The sequence below is a fragment of the Erinaceus europaeus genome, chromosome 3, assembly GCF_950295315.1.
Source record: "Erinaceus europaeus chromosome 3, mEriEur2.1, whole genome shotgun sequence".
Lineage (NCBI taxonomy): Eukaryota > Metazoa > Chordata > Mammalia > Eulipotyphla > Erinaceidae > Erinaceus > Erinaceus europaeus.
In genome coordinates, this window is record NC_080164.1 from 84050766 (window position 1) to 84067604 (window position 16839).

A 16839-nucleotide genomic window follows, 5' to 3' on the forward strand; every position below is an offset into this window, starting at 1 on the left:
ATTTGAAGGCATGGATGTAGACTGTGATGCAAAGTCTTGTATCCAAAGTTAAGACACCTTTTTCTTTCTCTTGCTTTTTTTTTTTTTTTTTTTTTTGGCTCCAAGGTTAAGCTGGGACTTAATGCTGACACTATGAATTCACTGCTTCTGGAGGCCATTTTTCCCATTTTATTGGATAGGACAGAGAGAAATTGAGAGAGATGGGGAAGATAGAAAGGGAGAGAGAAATATAGACACCCGCAGACCTGCTTCACCACTTGTGAAAAGACAGCCTTTGCAGGTGGAGAGCTGGGGGCTTGAACCAGGATCCTTGTGTGGGTCCTTGTCCTTCGTACTATGTGCACTTAAACCGGGTGCCACCTCTTGGCCCCACTCTTGCTCTTTTTAAAGATTCATTTATTTATTACTTACAGGGAGAGAACCATAGCACTACTCTGGCACATGTGATGTCAGAGTTCAAACTCAGGATCTCAAGCTGGAAAGTCCAATGCTTCTTCCATTACACTGTCTCCCAGGCATCACTTTTGTCAACAGTCAACAATAGTTGGGAGTTTTTCCAAATTGGAATGCATTGTTTTAACCAGAACCCTTCACAGCTTTGGCTTTATGGTGGTGCCAGGGATTGAACCCGGGACTTCAGAGCCTCAAGCATGAAAGCTTGTTGTCCTACAGATGGTGTTATCTCCTTGTTGTGGAGCATTCAAACACTTCCCCATATAACTAAGAAAATATTATGGAAAATTATAATCAATGGGGGCTGGGTGGTAGTGCTCCTGGTTAAACACACATATTATCATGTGCAAGGACCTGGGTTTGAGCCCCCGCTCCTGGTGAATTAGGTCTGCAGGTGTCTATCTTTCTTTTCCTCCCTATCCCTCTTCCTCTCTCAATTTATCTTTGTCCTGTCAAGTAAAATAGAAAGGAAAAGAAAAAAAATGGAAAAGATGGCCACCTGGAGCAGTGGATTCATAGTTCCGGCACTGCGCTCCAGCAATAACCCTGGAGGCAATAAAGAATGTAATGAATGAGTGAATGAATGAATGAATAATCATTTAAAGGGTGAGTCTTAGGTGGTGAAATAACTCACTGGGATAGTGTGTGTTGGCTTGCCATGTATGTGATCCAAGTTCAAGCCCTGGCTTCAGTACTATGGCTCCTCTCCTACTCTCTTTCCCTATCTCTCTCCCTCTCTTTGCCTCTATCTAAACTGATAAATAAATTATTTTTAAGAAGGAGAATCTCAGGGCTAGAAGATGGGTAAACAGGAGAACACTCACATCATTAAAGTGAGGTATCAGAGAGGAATCACAGCATCACTTGAGAACAACATGGCACAGAGGAGCTCCAGAGCTGATGGTGTGGTGCTCTGCATGTCTCCTCTCTGTTCCTGTGTCTTCTCTCTCTGGTAAAAGAGAATGAGAGAGAGAGAGAGAGAATGAGAAAATCATCTGGGAATGGTGAGATCACATATGCTTAAGGCCAGGATACTCTAAGGAGAGAAATGAAAGATAAAGCATGAGTGTCCTCATTCAGGGGATCCTGCCACCCCAGAGCCAAAGATGGCGCCTGCTCATGGGAACTTCTGCTCTGTCCTTTTGAACAGGCTTCTGGGAAGCTGTGAGTCAAGATGGCCGAACGATTTGACTGCCACCACTGCGAGGAGTCGCTCTTTGGCAAGAAGTACATCCTGAGAGAGGAGAGTCCCTACTGTGTGTCATGTTTTGAGGCTCTCTATGCCAGCACATGTGAGGAGTGTGGCCACCTCATTGGCTGCGATTGCAAGGTACCCCACTTCCCTCCTGGGCAGCACCCCTGACTACTGGTTTGTGCTAGAACCCTCACCCTGATCTCCTGGGGAAGTTCTGTCTCTCGAGCCTGCTCCAGTGAGCTGGGGCCTGCCACAAGCTTTTCTGAACCTTTTCCCGCCAGTTGATCTGGCCTCTGCCCACTTGATTTCAAAGCACCTGATTAGTCCTTCTCCAGAGTAGTTGTACTTAACGTCTTAAGTCCATATCTTTAAAAATATATATATTGCAGTCCCATTGCATTAGAACATGAAGTATGAGGATTATATCCTTATAATTCAACATTTGTACTTTCTACATTAGGTACTCTACACACATACAAACTCACACAAAAGTCCAATTCCATCCTTCACCTTACAAGCCACCCCCTAGTAAGTCACCCTTCCTTCTGGTAGACACTAATTTGCTCCATTGGTGTTTATTTGTCTGTTGACAATAGGGTTATCGCATCTGCATGATTCCCACATTCTCAGTGCAATCATCTTTTTTCATTTTAAGATAGAAAGTGGGGGGGGGGGGGTTGGACAGTAGCTCAGCAGGTTAAGCACATGTGGTGCAAAGCGCAAGGACCGGCGTAAGGATCCTGGTTCGAGCCCCCGGCTCTCCACCTGCAGGGGAGTTGCTTCACAGGTGGTGAAGCAGGTCTGCAGGTGTCTGTCTTTCTCTCCCCCGCCCCGTCTTCCCCTCCTCTCTCCATTTCTCTCTGTCCTATCCAACAATGATGACACCACCACCAACAACAATAATTACAACAACAATAAAAGAACAAGGGCAACAAAAGGGAAAATAAATTAAAATAAATAAATAAATAAAATACTTTTAAAAAGAAAGTGACAGGAGTGTTAGTCAGTGGCTCACCTGGTTAAGAGCACACACATTACAGTGCACAAGGACCCAGGTTTAAGCTCCTGGTCTCCATCTGCAGGGGGAAAGTTTCACAAGTGGTGGAGCAGGACTGCAGGTGTCTCTTTGTCTCTTTCCTTCTCTTTCTCCACCTCCCCTCAATATCACTCTGTCTCTATCCAATAATTTTTTTAAAATTGTGTGTGTGTGTGTGTGTGTGAGAGAGAGAGAGAGAGAGAGAGAGAGAGAGGAAGAGAGAGAGACTGTTGGAAAAAAATCTGTGAATAAAATGAACTATTTACCCCCATCCACTCAACCCAGGGCATGCATATATGTTTAACACCAGAGCCTGTGTAACCTCTGAGTGTCTATTGGTCTGAGTTTACAGTCCATGGTCACAGCTGGGAACATTATAGGACGCACTCATTTCGGGACCAGTGGCATAGCAGGCTGATCCAGCCTCCCTTCAGAGACAGCTGACTGCCCCATTTTCCATCCTCACAGCAACCTAAGCATTGCCTCTTGGGATTCTAGTTGCCAGTGCCATCCGCCCCACCTTCTAGCATAGCAGCCGCTGTGTGAGCACCACCTTCGTCCTCCTTCCTGTCTGCTGAGCCCCTGTTAACTCACAAGGAGCAAGTGCTGCTCAGTAAACAGCTGAGGTGTGACTGAGCTTGTGAGAGAAAGGGAGGTGACTCCTAGAACAATGGTTGTAGGCAAGTACTCACTGACTGGGCCAGTTTTGTCTGTAGTGCTTCCTGCCCGTAACAGGCATTCCTAATCCCCCTTCACTTACTTACTAGACTGAAGGTACGAACTCGGGTACCAAACTGTCTGGTTCCACCCAACCCTTCCTTCTCCACCCCGACATTTATAAAATGGAGCTACACCTAGGGCAGCTTTGTAACACCTTGTAGGGTTACTACCTAGTATAAGGAGAAAGATCTTGGAACCAGGTGGTGACTCACCTGGTTTGCACACATATCACCGGGGCTCCACTGACCTGAGCTGATTTTTTTTTTTCAGATAAAGACAGAAAGAGAGGAAAAGATACAACAGCACCAAAGTTTCCTCCAAATTCAATGAGGGCTGGGCTCTTATTTGGATTACACACATGGCAAAGAAGGTACACTATCTAAGTGAGCTTTTTGTCAACCCCAATTCATTTTTCTAATTCATTTTTCTTCTTTCTCCTTTTTTTTTTAAATGTTGACTTTTTTAATTGAGGGAAGTAATGGTTTACAGTAGATACAGTTGTTGGTACACGTATAAAATTTCTCCATTTTTTGAAAAATACTTTCACCTCCAGCCCAGATCCCTGTCTACCATCATCCACCAGGACCTGAAAGCCCTTCTTCTTTTTAATATTTATTTTTCTTTCCTTTTCTTTTTTTAGCAGAGCACAGCTCAGCTTTGGCTTATGGTCATGCGGAGGATTGATCCTGGGATGTCAGAGCTTCAGGCATGAAAGTCTCTTTGCATAACCATTATGCTATCTGCCCACTTTAATATTTATTAATGAGAGAGAGAGAGGACATGAAAACATAACTCTGGCACATGTGAAACCACAGACTGAATTCAGGACTTCATGCTTAAGAATCCAACAGACACTTTATCCACTGTGCCACCTCCACAAGTCTTTTTTTTTTTTTCTCCAGTTGTGTTTATGAAAGAGAAAGAGAACAACTGAGACCAGAGCACTGCTCCTCCATTCCATATGGTGCTCAGAATCAGACCAAGGACCTCATGTGTAAAAACCATGCATTCTTCCACTGAGTCACCTCCCCAGTCCTAGGACAAGTCTAGCTTAAAGGAAACACCTTTTGGATATTGGAACTAGTCATCTGTAACTGGTGGCTAAAGTCAATGAGAGTGTGATTATGGTTCCAGCATGATTGAACAGAAAGACCTTTAAAGCACATATTTCCCAAGTAAATAAACAAGAATCCCTTGTTTGGGAGCCCGGATTAACAAGATAGCCTTGAAGGCAAAATTCATCAGGCTGATCTCTCCAACCACATGAACAAACTCACTCCATGTGAGCTCTGGGTTCTGAGAGGAAAGAGACACTGATCTGAGGCGAGGCCTAGCCATTTCCACTTTGGAATATTTGGATTGGTTTCCCTGAATTTCTCAGAAAGAATCATGACAAAGTTGACTTGGAGGAAGTCGATGTGAAAGAAAGTGTGGCTGTTATTTCAGAAAGTACAGCCTAGCAGGAATGCTCTCGACAAAGCGTCTGGCTTGTCAGAGCTGGTGCCACTGTCATTCCCTAAAATAACCCAGACCCTGGAAGCCTCCTTTCACTCCTCACAGAAGGCCGTGTGTGTGTGTGTGTGTGTGTGTGTGTGTGTGTGTGTGTGTGTGTGTGTGTGTGTGATCTGAAAATACCCTCAGGCCTATGGGAATTAAGTTCACTGTGGGCATTAACCAATTTAAAAAAAAAATAAAAGATGTCTTTCTTCACTAATCACACTGAGATAGAGGGTGAGAACCAGAGCGTCACTCTGGCAGACACAGTGCTGAGTATCAAGTTCAAGAGCTCATGTTTGAGAGTCCAGAGCTGCTTAGCCAACTGTTAAAAGATGTATTTTATTTATTTATATGAGAGAGACAGAGAATCACCTGCAACACTGTTTAACCACTTGCAAAGCTTTCCTCCAACAAGTGGGGATTGGGGGCGCTTAAACCCTGGTCCTTGAGCATTGTAACATGTGCATTCAATCTGGTACGCCACCACCCAACCTCATACCCAGTGATTTTTAAATATTTAACAAACAAATCACTATTTCAGAGTTCCCCTGTTATTTGTCCACAGTCTGTTAGAAACTATGGAAATGTGTTGATTTATTTACAACACCCTCCTATGAGAGGGAAAACTCCTTCCTGAAGATGATTTAGTAAAGGGGCATCCTCAGAATTGTTGAGTAAAGGTTAATAGTGGATGAATTACATGAGAAAGATTTTCCAGTCCAGGAAAAACCAGAAGGTCTGCTGCCAGGGAATCCCACAGAGAGGAAGAAGTGTGCCGAGCAAGTACCTCACACCCACCGAGGTGAGAGACAGGTCCAGCCCCTTCCTGACTATGAGCCGTAGACTGTATAGACCTCTTGTGAGCCTAGTTTCCGTGTCAGCTGTGGGTTTGCCTGTGTGGCTGTCACACACACACAGAACATCAGTAAGGGTGCCACATGGTAAGTGCTGTCCTCTCAGCCCTTTCGACAACCACCACCACCCCCAGTTGAGGGAACCAACAGATGAGATAGGGTAGCATGACCACCACAAGCACAGGTTTACAGACACTGCAACCCCTCCCACACACAAGATAAAGCGCTGAGGGTATGAGAGGGAGAAGGTGCCAGGGAGCCCAGCCCAGGTGGAGCTATGTGAACAGGAAGACTGAGTCTGAGGGCACCCAACTGCCCACTGCCCCATTTAGAGAACTGGGAGGCTGGGCACCCAAATACCTCCCATCAACCCACCCCTCGCCCCTGCCTCAGCTTAAATCCCAGCCAGGATTTGTTTGGAGCCAGGCACCAGAGGTTTCCCATATTGGGAATATTTGTCAAATGGAAAAAAATATATAAAATCCAGAAGGAAGTGTTTGGCCCTTATCTTACATTGTTTACCAACACTTGACTGCAATTTATGACATTTCTAAAAACACAAGATTAGCTTTGGAATTTTTACTGTGGGATATGGGCAGATTTTTTCCCCCTCTTCCTGTTCCCCCAGACCTCCTTCAGCTTCTCTAGAGGACTTTAAAACTGGGGATTTCGAGGTCATGTTAAAGTTCTAGAGAGTTAGTCAGTCTACCCTGGTAGCAGAAGAAAAAGTTAAAGATTCATTTTGTTAATTCCATATGAGAGAGAGGATTTCCCATGAGAAAGGGAGAAAGAGAAAAGTCAGAGTAGGTGGGTGGGTGGTGGCGCACCAGTTAAGTACACATAGTACTAAGTGCAAGGACCCGCAAAAGGATCCTGGTTCAAGCCCCTGAACAACGTCGCTTCACAAGTGGTAATGCAGGTCTGCAGGTATCTATCTATCTATCTATCTCTCTTCCTCTCTATCTCCCCCTCCTCTCTCAATTTCTCTTTGTCCTACCCAATAAAATGGAAAAATTGGTCACCCAGAGGCAGAGAGAGAGAGAGAAGTTACAGTATTAGGGCCAGGCAGTGGCACACCTGGTTAAGCCATTATAGTGCACAAGGACCCAGGTTCAAGCCCCTGGTCCCCACCTGCAGGGCAGCAGGTGTCTCTCTGCCTCTCTCCATCTCTCCATCCCTCTCAATTTCTCTGTCTCTATTCAATAATAAATAAATAAAAATTAAATAATTAAAAGAACGTCTTTCATCTTGTAAAGATTATTTTAAAAAAGAAAAGGAAAGAAATGTCAGGTACATGTGGCACTGATGTTTGAACTGGGAACCTCAAGCGTGCCTGTCAGACACCCCACCAGCAGAGCTCTCTCTCCCTGTCACTGTGAGATGTTTTCTACAAGTATCTCTCTCTGTCTTATGGACACAGCCCTGGCTAGTCTAGTGCATAGAGCACCCTGACTCATTGCACATGGGCTGGGTACAGGCCAGCTGTGCCCACTGTTCCCTCCCCATCTGCTTGCCCCATGGATCTGCCCCCGCACCGCTTCTGAGGGGCCAAACAGGGCATGTCTGGGTCCCCACTGCCCTCCCCTCACTGTCTCATGTGCTCTGGACCCACAGGACTTGTCCTACAAAGACAGGCACTGGCATGAAGGCTGCTTCCACTGCTCGAGGTGCAAGCACTCACTGGTAGACAAGCCCTTCGCAGCCAAGGAGGACCAGTTGCTCTGCACTGACTGCTACTCACACGAGTACTCCTCCAAATGCGAGGAGTGCAAGAAGACCATCATGCCAGGTGAGGCAGGTGTGCGCCGAACACGTACACACAGGCGCGTGAGAGCACTGAGGTGTAGACCTGTCCTCGGTCTCGCAAAGCTCAGGATCTAGACACAGACCCACCCGCCTGTTACTGCAGCTGTGTCAAGTGCTAAGCAGTAAGGTGACAGGTGACACGTCTGTCTGAGGGTGGGGGTGGAGAACAGTGCCCATTGTTTCATGGGGGAGGTTGGCTTTGTTTCACTAGGGGGAGTGTTTGATTTCTTTTTTGGTTTGCAGGGCTTTACCACTTTGAGTTGACTTTTTCAGAGAGGGAGAAAGAGAGAGAAAGTGAGAGTGAGAAAGACTGAGATACTAAGGCTTCCTCCAGCTTGGTGCCCTATCCAGATGAGCTTTTTTTATAGACTCAGGACTCTTTAATTTTTCTTTCATTTTTTTTTAAATGTTTTGGGTGGAGGGAGATAGAATAATGGTTATACAAACAGATGATCATGCCTGAGGCTCTGAAGTCCCAGGTTCAAGCCCCTGTACCACCATAAGCCAGAGCTTAACAGTGCTCCGGTTAAAAACAATTAAAAATTTTTTAAAAAAATTAAAAAATAATAAAATAAATATTTTATTTTAATTATTTTTTTAATGAAAGGGAGATACAGTAAGAAAGATGAAGAGCCACATAAGTTCTGGCTTATGGGCATTGAACCTTTGAAGCTCAGAACCTTAGACATGAACTTTTTTTTATATTTTTTAATTTATTTTCCCTTTTGTTGCCATTGTTTTTTAACAGTGTTGTGGTTATTATTATTGTTGTCATCATTGTTGGATAGGACAGAGAGAAATGGAGAGAGGAGGGGAAGACAGAGAGGGGGAGAGAAAGATAGACACCTGCAGACCTGCTTCACCGCCTGTGAATCAACCCCCCTGAAGGTGAGGATCCGGGGGCTCGAACCGGGAACCTTCCGCCGGTCCTTGCGCTTTGCGCCGTGTGCGCTTAACCTACTGTGCTACCGTCCGACTCCCCAGATATTAAATTTTTGCATAGCATTAGATCCTTTAGTTTTTTTTGTTGTTTGTTTGGTTGATTGTTTCGTTGCTGTTGTTTTTACCAGAGCACTGCTCACTGGTTTATGGTGGTGCAGGGGATTAAACCTGAGACTTTGGAGCCTCAAGCATGAGAGTCTCTTTTCATAACCATTATGCTATCTACCTCTGCCCCCCCATTTTTGTTTGTTTGTTTTAATTTTTAAAAGTATTTTTACTGTCACCAGGGTGATTACTGGGGCTTGATGCAGACACAATGAATCCACTGCTCCTGCTGGCTGTTCTTTTTCTTTTTTTCTTTTGATAGAGATAGAGAGACATCAGGTGAGTGGGGAGGGGGAGTCGTAAGGGAGCAAAAAAGAGACAACTGCAGCACTACTTAGTAATCATTGCGCTTGAGCTTGTTGGTTCACATGGAAGTGGATTAAATATATTGTCTGGGAAGATGGTGTCAGAGTTGAGAAGAGCTTTCATTATCTGTGTGGTGATGTTTAAACATTCAGCTTGTGTTCACTTCTGATCTGTACATCTCTCCATCTAGACAGACATAACTTGGACTGAAAATGTTATCTCCAGTGTTTTTTTTTTTTTTGGTCACCAAAATTACAGGGTTATTACTGGGTCTCAGTAACTGCAGTAAGAACCCATTGCTTTCTGAGGCATAATCCGTAATCCGTAATCCATATAGCTGGATTATGGCAAAGAGTAGCTGCCAAACTTGAAGGAAATCTACAAATGAAATTAACTGTTTACCCCATCGATCTGGTGCAGGACCCATATATATTCACATTTAGCACAGGAGCCTGTGTAACCTCTGAGTTGCTGTTAGTCTGAGGTCACAGTCCATGGTCACAGCTGGCAACATTCTAAGAGGCTGCAGTCACTCATTTCAGGATCTGAGTGGCAGGGCAGGATGATCCAGCCTCCCTTCAGAGAGTGGGGCAGTTTCTACCATTGCTGCTTTATAGTGAAGGGCAAGTTCCTGGACTAGCCCACCAGGGGGGGGGCTTATGATGATATTCCTGATGGACGTGACCAGTAATGGTCCCCACTGCACTTTCTGGGACCCTCCTGCCCTCTTTATCCTGGCCACCTTCCTCCTTGTGGCTTATTCTGTTCATCCTACAGGCTAGTCCACTTTTCCCTCTCCCATGCCTTCATTACCCCATTCTGAGGCCCAGTGGAGGTACCCACCTACACGAGATCTCTTGGCAGTACACACGTGGACATAGCCCCTGCCCAGGCAGACCTGGGACCCTGGGGCCAGCCCAGTCCTTCCAGAGGGAGGTGGAGTGTTCAGTTTGCAGCAACACACTGTACAAGTGGGGTTTTTTTGTTTGTTTTTGCCCCCAGGGTTATTGCCAGGGCTCAATGCCTGCACCACGAATCCACTGCTCCTGGAGACCATTTTTTCCCCTTTTGTTGCCCTTGTTGTTCCATCATTGTTGTGGTTACTATTATTATTGTTGTTGCTGTCGTTGGATAGGACAGAGAAATTGAGAGAGGAGGGGGAGAGAAAGATAGACAACTGCAGACCTGCTTCACTGCCTGTGAAGTGTCTCCCCTGCAGGTGGGGAGCCAGGGCTCGAACCGGGATCCTTACTCCGGTCCTTGCACTTCACGCCACGTGACCTTAACCTGTTGCGCTACTGCCCTACTCCCCACACTGTACAAGTGGCAAGTGGCAACCCCACTTGGGCATTATGAGCTAGTAAAAAAAATGAAGTCACCTGCAGAATTGGACAAGTATTGACAATGTGTTTTAAGATTCCATTCTATTTATTAAATATATGTGATGGAGAGAGAGGAGAAAGATCAAGAGCATCACTCCAACACATGCAATGCTGGAGATTTAACTAGAGACCTCATGCTTGAAAGTCCAAGCACTTATCCACAGCATCACCTCCTGGGCCTCTAAAAGTCCATTTCTTGACCAAAAAAAGCCAGAGCTGTCATCAACCAGTGCCTAGACTTAACCAATTTTCACCTACCAGATGTCAAGCCTGTTTACAGACGCTTTTCACAAATATACTACAATTTTAGAGCTTAGCCAAGTTGTCACTAGTTCTTCCCTAAGTTTCTGACTGCTTCCTTGCTTAAAATCAGAATAAGACACCTTTCCTTTTAAACACTGCATCCTGCTGCGGACTTGCTGCAAGCTGCAGATTCCATTCGTAGGCCTTTTGCTGCCACCTGCTGGTCATATTGTGCAACACTAATACTTGGTTATGGGCCCGACTGCCTGCCCACTTGGGCTGAAAGTGAGTGTCCTGTGGGTCTCCACTACTACCAACACCACCACCCCAGGGACAGTCCCCTGGAACTGTGGGTGGTTGTTATTTGAGAACACACCAAGAATACACCTTCCTGATTTTACCTGGATCTTTCAGAAGAAACATAACTGCCCTTTTCTCGTTTTAACTCCTAGGTTCAATCGCTGGCAACAGCTTATGCCAGAGCTTTGCTGTGTTCTGGTCTGTCTTTCCCTCTTTCCCTTCTCTTCCAAGGTCAATGAATATCTCTGTCAGTCTGTCTGTCTTTTTATTTTTTCTTTTTCTTTTGTCTTTGCTGAGACTTTGCCATTCTGGGCAAACTTTCAGAGAGAGAGAGAGAAGCAAGGACACAATGAGAGAAAGAGATAGAGAAAGAGAGAAGAGAGAGAAGAAGAGAGAAAGATACCATCACACTGAAACTTCCTCCAGTGTGGTAGTACCTAGGCTCAAACTTTGGTCAGTCTCTTGACAAAATTAATAAATCTTTTTTATTAGTTTTTTTTTTTTATTGAATAGTGATCAACAAGATCTTAGGACAAGAGCAGTATAATTGCACACAGTTCCCACCACCAGAGTTCCACATCCCATCCCCTCCATTGGAAGATTTGCTATTCTTTATTCCTCTAGGAGTATGAACCCAGGGTCTTTATGGGATGAAGAAGATGGAAGGTCTGGCTTCTGTAATTGCTTCTCCACTGAACATGGGTATTGGCAAGTTGATCCACACTCCAAGCCTGTCTCTCTCTTTCCCTAGTGGGGCAGGGTTCTGGAGAGGTGAGGTTCTGGGACACATTAGTGAGGTCATCTGCCTAGGGACATCAGGTTGGTGTCATGGAATCATGACAGAAAAAGCAGAACAATTTGTTTAATAATTAGGAACCTAAAGGCAAGAATATAGCAGATGAGATTTAGGGTCTCCATTTTGGGAAAAGCTAGTAGATTTTAGGTATATTCTAAGGGGCCTATGACTTTACTAAATTTTGTCTGAGTCAAACAACTAACATGCAGGTAGGCTAAAGGTATTGTCTGGAGAGATGGTGTCAGAGTTGGAAACAGGACTAGAAAGCTGAATGAAGGAAGAGAATAGTTCCCAAATATGGGGAAAGTATATAAGTTTTGTTAATGGTAAATCCCATTAATTTGATCTGGGGCCTATATTCAGCATAGGAGCCTGTGTAACCCCTGCATCCCTGTAGGTTTAAGCGCATAATCTGTGGTCATAGCTAGGAACATTCCTTGCAGGACCCGTCTTCCTTGAGTAGCAGAGTATGTTGCCCAACCTCCCCTTGGAGAATGGAACATTCCCTACCATTATTGATCCACATTAAGGGCAAGGTCCTATAAGGGCCCACAAAGAGGTCTATTATGTTGTTCCTGATGGAGATGACCAGTGACAGTGACAACAGGGATCTCTTAGAGGTCTAGGTCCATCATGTCTGTGTGGGAATCCTAGGATTCCCTGACTAGGGCCCCAGATTATGGAGTATCCTGGTAGTGACCAAAAGAGCGATAATTAAAGTATGCTGGCCTCTTGCCCTTATCCAGCTTTTGTAGTCCCTGCTTTGTCTGACAAGGTTAGCTTTGGAGTAAATAATTTTTTTCCCCTTTTGTTGCCTCTTTGTTGTTGTAGTCTTATTGTGGTTAATATTGTTGTTGTCGTTGTCGTTGTTGGATAGGACAGAGAGAAATGGAGAGGGGAGGGCAAGACAGAGAGGGGGAGAGAAAGATAGACAACTGCAGACCTGCTTCACCGCTTGTGAAGCGGCTCCTCCTCAGGTGGGGAGCTGGGGGCTCGAACCGGGATCCTTATGCTGGTCCTTGTGCTCTACACCACGTGCACTTAACCTGCTGCGCTACCGCCCGACCCCCCCCCCCCCCCTTTGTCAGGCTGCGCTGCGAGGAGAGAGAGAGGAGATCCGGAGCGAAGAGGGAACAAATCTTTATTCTCACGGGCACCTCAGAGTTGGGTGAAAGCATAGTGGTTCGGGCCACAAGGAGGTAGCAAAAAATGGCTGCCTCCCGGACCACCCTCCCTTGCGTCTAATCATCAATCTGAAAAGCCAGCAAGAGAACGAGGGGCAGAAGGAGAAGGGCTTTATAGGGCAAAAACCGGGAGTGACTAGCTGGGACAGGATTGGTTGGGAAAGGCACTCCGAGAATGTCCCAACTCTGGCGCTAGCCTGAGGGGACAGCTTGGCAGATGTGACTGCATCTGCATAATTCCCCAGCACCCCCTTTTTTTTAAAGAGCAAGTGACAGGACAGTGAAACGCCTCACTTGAATCCCTGCTTTATCATGTGCGTGACCCAGGTTCGAGCCCTGACTCCACTGCACTGCAGGAAGCTTTGATGCTGTGATCTATTTCTCACTCTCTGCCTCTCCCTCTTCTCTGTCCCTTTATAAAAAAAAGTAACAAAAACTGTGCAGGGAAAAATAGCCCCTTAAAAATCACTAGAGGGAGCAAGGCAGTGGCACACCTGGTTAAGAGAACATATCACAATGAGCAAGGACCTGCATTCGAGGCCCCACTCCCCATCTACAGGGGGAACACTTCATGAATGGTGAGGCAGGTCTGTAGGTGTCTGTCTTTCTCCCTTTATTTTCCCTCCCCTATCAATTTCTTTCTCTCCTGTCAAATAAAAATAGAAAGGGGGGGAAGGAAGGGGCTGACTGCCAAGAGCAGTGAATTTATAGTGCAGCCAGCAATAACGCTGGTGGTAATTTATTTATTTTTTAAATTTATTTCTTTATTGGGGAATTAATGTTTTACATTCAATAGTAAATACAATAGTTTGTACATGCATAACATTCCCCAGTTTCCCATTTAACAATACAACCCCCACTATGTCATTTATCATCCTTCATGGACCTGTATTCTCCCCACCCACCCACCCTAGAGTCTTTTACTTTGGTGCGATATGCCAATTACATTTCAGGTTCTACTTGTGTTTTCATTTCTGATCTTGTTTTTCAACTTCTGCCTGAGAGTGAGATCATCCCATATTCATCCTTCTGTTTCTGACTTATTTCACATAACATGAATTTTTCAAGATCCGTCCAAGATCAGCTGAAAACGGTGAAGTCACCATTTTTTACAGCTGAGTAGTATTCCATTGTGTATATATACCACAACTTGCTCAGCCACTCATCTGTTGTTGGACACCTGGGTTGCTTCCAGGTTTTGGCTATTACAAATTGTGCTGCCAAGAACATATGTGTACACAGATCTTTTTGGATGGATGTGTTGGGTTCCTTAGGATATATCCCCAGGAGAGGAATTGCAGGGTCATAGGGTAGCTAAGATTTTATTTATTTATTAATGAGAAAGATAGGAGAGAGAAAGAGCCAGGCATCACTCTAGTACATGTGATGCCAGGGATTGAACTTGGGACCTCATGCTTGAGAGTCCAGCACTTTACCTACTGCGCCACCTCCTGGACCACACCCTGGTGGTAATTTTTAAAAAATCACTAGAGAGAGCTGGGTGGTAGACAGACACCTGAGTAGTTACCATACCTAAGGACCCTAGTTCAAACCCCCAGTTCCTACCTGCAGTGGGGAGAGCTTCTCAAGTGGTCAAACAGGGCTGCAGGTGTCTATCTTCCCCTTCACAATTTCTCTGTTTCTAGCCAATAAATTAAATATATATATTTTTTAAATCACTAGAGAATTTACATCATGGGCCAGGTGGTGGCGCACCTGGTTTAGCACACACATTACCATGTGCAAGGACTTAGGTTTGAGCCCCTGCTCCCCACTTGCAGGACAGATGAAAGTCTGCAAGTGTCTCTCCTTCTCTCTCCCTCTCTATCTCCCTCACCCCTCTCAATTTCTCTCTGTCTTATCCAATGGGAGAAAAAAGAAAGGCCGCCAGGAACCGTGGATTCATAGTGCTGGCACCAAACCCCAGTGATATCTCTTGTGGCAATTAAAAATAAATGAATGAATGAATGAATAAACAAATGTGCATCAGGGAGTTGGGCGGTAGCGTAGCAGGTTAAGCGCAGGTGGCGCAAAGTGCAAAGACATACATAAGGATCCCGGTTCGAGCCCCCAGCTCCCCACCTGCAGAGGAGTCACTTCACAAGCGGTGAAGCAGGCCTGCAGATGTCTATCTTTCTCTCCCCCTCTGTCTTCCCCTCCTGTCTCCATTTCTCTCTGTCCTACCCAACGACAAAGACATCAATAACAACTATAACAATAAAAAATAATTATGATAAAAACAAATGTGAATCAAAATCCTCCCACCTCTCTACCTGAAATTCAGTTGTGTGACGTAATTTCACTGGCTTCATTGCCCTGCTCCTCAAAAGTTCCCTCCCCTCCAACCCCCTTCCCCACAGACCCCCATGCACAACCTAAGTGTTGGGCACTGTTGCTCCTTAAGTGATGTGGTGGTTAGGGGCACCACACAATTCTGAAATCAAGCAGTAGAGCATCATCTGATGCCCCCAGACTTCACCAGTAATCTGCTGTTGACTGGAAGCCTTGCCAGTAGCACAGCTAATGAGCATGTGTCTCGTGTATTGTCCTCTCTCTCTCTCTCTGTTGAAGGAGTGTACACACACGTATGTACAACAAACATGGGAGGGGGGCCGGTGGTGTTGCACCTGGTTAAGCACACACATCACCAAACAAGGTTCAGGTCTCTAGAATGTTTCCAACCACCTTAGAACATGATGTAAACCTATCAAATGAGAATGGTTAGGATGGCATAAGCGATCACAGATTGGGAAATCAAGTGATACATGTGGGTGTTTTTTTTTTAAGATCCTTATTTATTTAAGTTTTTTTAAATATTTATTTCCTTTTTGTTGCTCTTGGTTTTTTATTGTTACTGTAGTTATTATTGCTGTTGATGTCGTTGTTGTTGAGAGGAGGGGAAGACAGATAGGGGGAAAGATAGATACCTGTGAAGGGACTCCCCTGCGGGTGGGGAGCCGGGGGCTCGAACTGGGATCCTTAGATCGGTCCTTGTGCTTTGCGCCACGTGCGCTTAACCCACTGTGCTACCACCCAGCTCCCAAGATCCTTATTTATTAATGAGAGAGGAAAGAGTGCTGGAGCATCACTCTGGCATGTGCAATACCAGGGAACAAACTTGGAACCTCATGCTTGAGAGTCCAGTGCTTTCTTCACTGCGCCACCTCCCAGACAGCATTTAGGGCAGAGTTATAGATCCACTAAGACTTGGCTTCCACTTGCTTTTGGAGAACTGGAGGGAGGTTATCCACAGACCCCTGTGCTCCAAAACTCACAAAGGACTCTAACAAGTAATCTGAGCTGAGTCAGGTTTCTCAAGACAGTTTACAAGAAGTTTCCGAACTTTCTCTGTTTTGCATTCAGAGCTCATAATCACGCTCTTCTGCAAATACATATTGGATGTGTGTTTTGCAGACTGAGTGCATGACCATACAATCCCCATTTACAGGTGAACCTTCCAGAACGAAAGCAACCTAAATGGTTGCAGACACAAATGGTGGTGCTTACTCCATGCAGACCATCAGGATTATTCTAAGCCTCCTCTGTTTTGTTCATTTGCTGCTCTTTCCTTTTCAACGCTCACGAAAGGCACCCGCAAGATGGAATACAGGGGCAGCAGCTGGCATGAGACCTGCTTCATCTGCCACCACTGCCAGCAGCCAATTGGAACCAAGAGCTTCATCCCCAAGGATAGCCAGAATTTCTGCGTGCCCTGCTATGAGAAGCAGTATGCCCTGCAATGTGTCCAATGCAACAAGGTACCTCTCTCTCCTTTTTGGGTTGTTCCCCGTGACCAAAGTCCATTCTCCCAGTCTAACTGTCAGACATGAGTGGCCTGGGGGTGAGGGAGTGGGCTCCACCTGCAGGTGCCACCACACTGATGCGTGGCTGCCTTTGCTGTTGTGTCCAAGCACTGCTAGGATGAGTGCAAGCCTGCGACTTCCCTGGGTGGTGACTGCTGGGGACTCTTTGTGCCGCTACCCTTCTTTCTGTGAGCTGTACCTCCCAGCCTGCAGGCAA

The 16839-nt window shown here is 45.5% G+C and overlaps 1 protein-coding gene across 4 annotated transcripts in view; it reads left to right on the forward strand.

Annotated features, from left to right (window-relative positions):
• FHL2 (four and a half LIM domains 2) overlaps nt 1-16839 on the forward strand; it is a 72934-nt gene that overhangs the window by 48411 nt on the left and 7684 nt on the right. For 3 of the 4 annotated variants that reach the window (XM_060187621.1, XM_060187620.1, XM_007531938.3), the window contains exons 2-4: nt 1604-1783; nt 7370-7544; nt 16408-16577. In XM_060187621.1, the coding sequence (XP_060043604.1) occupies nt 1628-1783; nt 7370-7544; nt 16408-16577 (501 nt within the window). In that variant the 5' untranslated portion in view covers nt 1604-1627. The remainder of the gene's footprint in view (nt 1-1603; nt 1784-7369; nt 7545-16407; nt 16578-16839) is intronic. The other variant, XM_060187622.1, reaches the window with a different exon arrangement.